Consider the following 6,534-nt stretch of genomic DNA (forward strand, 5'->3'; position numbering starts at 1 on the left):
GCTCCTCCACATGTAGCTCAAAAATTAGACCATGCTTAGGGTTGCTTTAGGGCTCATTTGGCAATAATAACAAATTTGTTGAATTTGCCTTAAAAATTAGGGCAAATGCGAGGAACGTTTTGTAAAAGTGTTTTATAGATCTGCCTTAATTTTTAAGGTAGGTTTATGAGATAGTAACATTTTGTTTTTTTCTGTTGCCAAACTTAAATATTTGAAAGGTGAATTCAGCCTAGATGGCCTTGAGAGGTGTAATATAACAACTGGTTGGGCCAATGGCGGAGGCAGAAAATTTTTATGGAGGAACACTCATTCATAGAGTTTCATACCCAAAAACACTCACGTGTATAACAAAACAAATATTTGACGATTTTGGGGTGAAAATAAAGAAACATTGGGGGGTTGGTGTGGGCAATGAGCACATATGTAGCTTCGCCACTGGGTTGGGCTAGTGGATGTATAGCATGTGTTGCCAGTCTGGTACGTATACCTCTGTGCCATGTGAAATAGGAGCATTATTATAACTTGTACATGTAGTGCTTATACAAGGTACTGACCCAGCCATGAACCCTGAGGGCAAAGGGGAAAGGGGAGAGCTATGTTTCTTATCCAAGCAGACAGATTATTCCTCCGCTCACCTGGAATTGACCAAGATGAAAGCTGCCGCAAGCTCTAACCAGTTTTATCAATTTTGGGCGAGCAAGTTGTAAGAGCAACTTTGTGAAAGATGGTGATGATCCTAGATCAAGTCTTAACATGCAGCTTATGCATTTGGAGTTTTTCCATAGTGTTTGTCGTAATTGAAATTGGTGGTTGGGGCTCACCTAGTGCTTCATTTTTGAGGAGCAAAATATTAGGGCTGTTTGATCACCCTGGATCTTAGATCTAAGGTGATATAAGATATTGAGGTCCTAAATTCCAAGACTTTCGATTATTTATTTTAAAAAAAATTGAGAATTTTCTTTTTTGAAGCATACAAGAGCAATTATGTGAATTTATAACTTCAAGGAGTATAGCACAACTAGGCGGCTATGTTTCAATTCCTATGGTCACTTTCATGCTCCATTACATTTCTCTTTTGAGCTATAAACAATGGCCAAGTGCAATACTTTAGTTGAAGGGCGTAGTATAGGTGCACTTAGACCCCGAAATAAAAGTGTAGCCTTGGGGATTTTCAATAAAAGGCAGTTTTCCATAATAAAGTAATAAACTACATGAAATTAGAATGATTGCATGTTTAATCTGTGGATCACAAGTGAAGCAGCTTTTCTTCTGAGTAGATATTTAGGCTAGGTTTGTTTCCCCTTGGATGATGGATCAATCTCAAATCCACTATGCACGATATCCACTGTTTAAACAAAATAGTAGATTTCGACTGCTAACTTGTTAAAAACTGTTGACCGGACCCCAAATCCATGGAGATGAAAATATGTAGCAACAGGAGGATGAAGGAAACATGGCCTTATGGATGAGCTCAGCTCTGCGATAAGCAAATGTGGCCCGGGAGGGATAATGAGGATCTTAAATTCATGGCTCCCAATTTTATAGTTTTTAAGAATAATGAATTTGAACTTAACTTTGGATCTAACCCTCGAAATTAAAATTGTTCTCGAAAATTCTGTGCAAGAAATAGAAGGGTTTGTTATGCATCAGCCATATGCATCATGTTCTTCTTCACTAGAATTGGACAGCAGGAAGATTGCTGTGATTTTATTTTCTTACTATTCCGGATGAGCTATACCTAATTATAAACATGGAAGGAAGAATTTGGTCCAATCTAATTGTCGATAAGAGTCTTATTCTTCTTAACTGCACTTCTGATGAGGGAATAGACTCATTTAAGCACGTCAAAATTGTCAAGAACGCTAGTTTTTACAAATCTTGTGGGTGCTTGGATGATACCCTCAACAAACTTGGTTTTGTAAAAATAAATTTTTGTGAAAACTTGATTAAATATTCAGTTTTCGAAATCTTGTTTGGAAGGGGCAAAGTTGATTTTACCTGAAAAGCTTTTCGTTAAAACGTAGTTTTGACAAAATCAAGATTTGATGTCATCCAAACGCACTTCAAATGATGTTTTGAAGGCAAGACCACGTTATGAGCTATCTTCCAAATGCCCACTTAAGCTATTAAGGCGAAAGCAAACAATGTTTCAGCAAAGTAAAGCTTTGATGTAATCCAAATTCAACTTAATTGATGCTTTGAAGGCAAAACCTTGTTTTTTAAGCTATCATCCAAATACCTCCATAAATTAATGAAGTAAAAAAAAAAACGGTTTCTTTCTTATGAGCATTATAAAAAGGCGGTCTTCGAACTGAATGGACTGATTCACTGGTTCCGTTCAGTTAGTTGTGAATATAGCTGGGCTACTAGGTGCTTCGTTGTGGAGTCCTCATGCATGCCTTTGCGAACACATTCTATGATATAATACTCTAAGTGTGTTTTAGAAGTCCTTACATATGTGGCTGCAAGCTTCGCCTTACGACTCAGTGCATCTGCCACGGCATTGGTTCTTTATCTGCCACGGCATTGGTTCTTTATGCCTTGTACTCCAACGCAAAACCAAGCAGCCGCTATAAAATCTTGTCAATGGCTTTTTTTAAGGTCAGCAAGACATTTTTTAAAATGAAAGAAAAAACAAAAACTATAAATATTAAAAAAATATGTAAAAGTTAAACATGACTCAAATAAGATGGGACAAGATGTTATACTTTGACTCAAATAAGATGTGACAAGATGTTATACTTAGTTGGTATAAAACTTTGTCTTGGAGAGTTAAAACTCCGAAGTCAACCCACTACCCCAGGGTTTTTTTTTTTTAAGGATAATATATCGATTTTTTTTAGAGTTTAAAAATCAACAACTTGAAGTATGCCCACTCACAAAAACTTCTATAATTTTAGAGATATTAAAGTTTAAATTTAATATATAATAACAAAAAAAAAAACCGATGGAGCTCAATCTAGAAGCCCACCACCCCACATACGTGTATTAGCAAAAACCCGGCTGACATTTTTCATTTTTCCCATTTTTAAAGAATATTTTTGTCGGCCGTTGGTTGACAGTCGCTCTGACGTTCCGTTTCCGATGTTCGAGCCTTCGCATCCGCGGTCCTCACTCACGTGACAGGGCACGTGATGCCCGTCAACACCCAGGACAGCCAATTACCAAAAACCCCTCGTAGGCAATTTTTTTCTCTTCGATTTCCGTCTCCGTGCTTTACTGATAGCACAAACATGTGATGGGTAATTTGGTCTTTTAGGTTGCTCGTGGTGGGAAAGGCCGACGCCTTCTACTTTGACCAGCGACCATTTCCTCGACCCCCGTGTCTCCCGATTCGGAAATTCTGTTATCCGACTCGGGTCAGTTAGCAATTCAGGTTCAGATCTAATATCGATCGGACCCGGATTCAGATGCCTATAAGGTGATCAGTGAAAATTTATGTAACAAAATCGCGTTTGTCCTGCTACTTTTTCCCCGCGTTTGAATAGGAAACGTGATCATCCAAACAGCAGGTATTTTGAATGGAAACAAGTTTTCAATTCATGGTGCTCTACCATTTTTAGACTTTTCGACAAATTAATTTTGATGTGAATAAAACCGGTTAACTCGTTTAACTTTTGGGGACGTTTGGCAATGAGATCAGGGACGGAGTCAGGATTTTTTTAAGAGCTGGCCAAATGGTCCATCGAATTTATTTGGATAGAACCAAACTAAATTCAAATATAAAAAATACATTACCCAACCAAAATTTTTCAATTTTTGTAATGTATATTTTTTTTTCAAGTAGTTGGGGCGGGCCACGACCTAGGCTTCCCTCTGCCCCTGAATAGGACTAATTTATATTTTAATATAGTGTTTCCTGAATCTACTCTAATCTTTGCAGTAGATTTATGTAACAATTTGAAGTTATCCTTGTCAAACGGCTCCTAGTTTTGCAAGATTATAAACGGGCGGGTGGGGTGTGTGTTGGTGTTGAAGATGAGCCAAGCTTGAACATACCTAGTCAGATTAGTTTCGAGACTTTACCAGCCCTAGCTATCTCAAACATTTTTGTTTTTTTGTTGTTTTCATTTTAGACCTGTTTTCTTCACGCGTGAGACAGTGGTAACTTTCCCATGACTTTTTCCTTTGCCTGTTTTACTGCTTTAGATTGAGCTCCCTCGCCCATGTTAAACGGGTCAGATTGAGATCTTGGGGAATCTGATCCACAACTGCCAACAGTTGCAGAAAGTCCCCTGCTGATCTGATCCATTTGCATTCCTACTTGAAACCGGATTCGATATCAGAGAAGATCTGAATCCTAATGTAGGCGCGCCCAATTGATTATGAAGTACCATTCTATCATAGCCCAGCTAATTGGATTCATATTTCATACATTGTATTGCTCCCCCACCAGACTCCAAATCGTGATCTAAACAAGATCGGTATCATCAAGTCAGATTTCAAAAAACCGATCCATTCAAAATTTGGTCCGATTATGTCAGGGCTAGGAATGCTCTAAATTAGGGCAAGCAACATGAAAATTTGCTTTCACAACAAACAAACTAATTTGGGTAGTCGGCGGTCTGTCGGATCAGGCAACTGCCCAAGCAAATAATATATCATACTGACTACATATTACACCAAGTAGATCTTGATTGATCCAAATAGCAGTCTGATCAAGACCTGTAACATCATTGGTACCAAGCATTCGGGTTTGGTTAAATCAAGCACCCTCCCTTCTTCTCGTAGCTCTCATTTTCAGTACCTAAGCATGTTTGGTTGGAATAATTCAGCACCAAAGAACCAAACTCAACAAAAGATGATGGGTGCGAGTCTTGTGACGGTGAAAAGAACTAGTTCCTTCCCTGGGCTCTAGCTTAGGTATGGTGCTTCATTATCATAAGCCCGGCGCATGTATTTATGAAACATATTTGTAAAGACCCGGAAAATAAAAGGAAAAATCAAATAAAACAATGGCGTCTGCTTGTATATGGGATCTAAAGTGGCCGTTAAATGGTAATGTTTTTATTACACAACTCAAGAATTGTCATATTGTCAAGACCACTTATTGTTTGTATTAAAACTGATGCCAACATGTTTACCATCAACATGCATCTTGACCAAAGAGAAAAAATGACAAATTCTTCAACATAAAACCCATAATGAAACTTCTTTTTTTCCATTAAAAGCCTACAAAGTTATTTTCCTTAATGGAAGGATTTCTCCCTGTTAAATGCATGAACATCTTCTTCTATATACCCCAAACTGTATTACAAAAAGAGAAAAACTACATCCCATTTATAGGCATAAATACCTTGTGTATATCCCAAACTGTGTATTTATTACAAAGAGAAAAGAACTGCATCCCAGTAATTATAAGCATAATCATCTTTTTCCTTGAATCCCAAACTGTGTATTCTTACAAAAGAAGGGAAACTGCACAGTCGAGAGAGAGAGAGACACTAATTGTTGATGGGCAAATGTGTAGTAGGAGAATTATAATCCATGCTGAAAAACTCTCCAGCTTTCTCCTCGTTCTGATCATTCCCTGCAATTGGAACTGCTGTAACCTCTGTTGCTCTGGTTAGCTGCTGATAGGCAGAACCTGCAGCTTCTGATCTACTGGGACATTGCCAATCTGCAGCACCACATTCCCGTCCCTGCATTCATCACATTTGGCGGCTAAATTAGAAGAACAAAAAGAGAACGAAGACAAAGAGTACCCTGGTTTTCCATTTGGTGGCCAACTAGAAGTGATCAAAAACAAAAATGAAAAACAGAAGGACTCAGCTTTTGCCTTCCTCGTTACTCCCCATAAGAACAGTAAACTAGTGGAAAGGGTACCACATATAACATACCACGCTCTTGTCCCCCAACCTCAACTTCCTAGCAATATTGTAACTTGAGACCTTCAACTGTCCAACTGCAGAGATGGAAAAAGAGGTCGTCAGAGATCTGGAGAGAGAGAGAGAGAGAGAGAGAGAGAGAGAGAGAGAGAGAGAGAGAACCTTGGAAGGGAGGAGCATGGGAAAGAGTTTCTTGAGGACTGCAAGGGAGGAACAGAGAGGAGAGAAGAAAAACCAAGGCTGCAATGACAGGCATTTCTCCTGGAGTCTGTCCCTGTTTCAGTGCTTTGCTTGTTAACTTGATGCGCGCCGTGTAGTTGGCTTCTACCTTCCTTCAGAAAGAAACTTTTGGGCAGGATCGACTTTACATGCATACATATAAACAGACACATAAAGGAGAGAAGGGTGAGGGGAGGCCGAATTCCCACTTCAGTAAGGAAGGCAGTTCAACACCAAGACGGAAGCTCAACATGGCTGCAGCAAGCTTGTAATAAAAAAATTACAGAAAAGAAAAACCCTCTGCAACCCTAAACTTGCTTTCTTATATATTATTTGGTCACAAACTTCTAACCATACAGAACTAGTTTCTTATATATTATTTTTAGTGTTCCCCATACAACATATATGGATTGAGTTTAGTTTTCCATTTTAAATCCGAAGCTATCAAAACACAGATGTTACCAACTAGAGGCATCTTTTCTACTTG

At 38.6% G+C, this 6,534-nt stretch overlaps 1 protein-coding gene across 1 annotated transcript; it reads right to left on the bottom strand.

Annotated features, from left to right (window-relative positions):
• Positions 1–5,151: 5,151 nt before the first annotated feature.
• Positions 5,152–6,306, bottom strand: LOC116251369 (uncharacterized). The gene is made up of 3 exons (XM_031625587.1): positions 5,991–6,306; positions 5,841–5,905; positions 5,152–5,642 (listed from the first exon to the last, which is right to left on the bottom strand). Exons 1-3 carry the CDS (start codon positions 6,082–6,084, stop codon positions 5,445–5,447), a joined length of 357 nt encoding a protein of 118 aa, XP_031481447.1. The 5' UTR covers positions 6,085–6,306; the 3' UTR covers positions 5,152–5,444.
• Positions 6,307–6,534: the final 228 nt, after the last annotated feature.

Source organism: Nymphaea colorata, chromosome 3 (assembly GCF_008831285.2).
Source record: "Nymphaea colorata isolate Beijing-Zhang1983 chromosome 3, ASM883128v2, whole genome shotgun sequence".
Classification (NCBI taxonomy): Eukaryota; Viridiplantae; Streptophyta; class Magnoliopsida; order Nymphaeales; family Nymphaeaceae; genus Nymphaea; species Nymphaea colorata.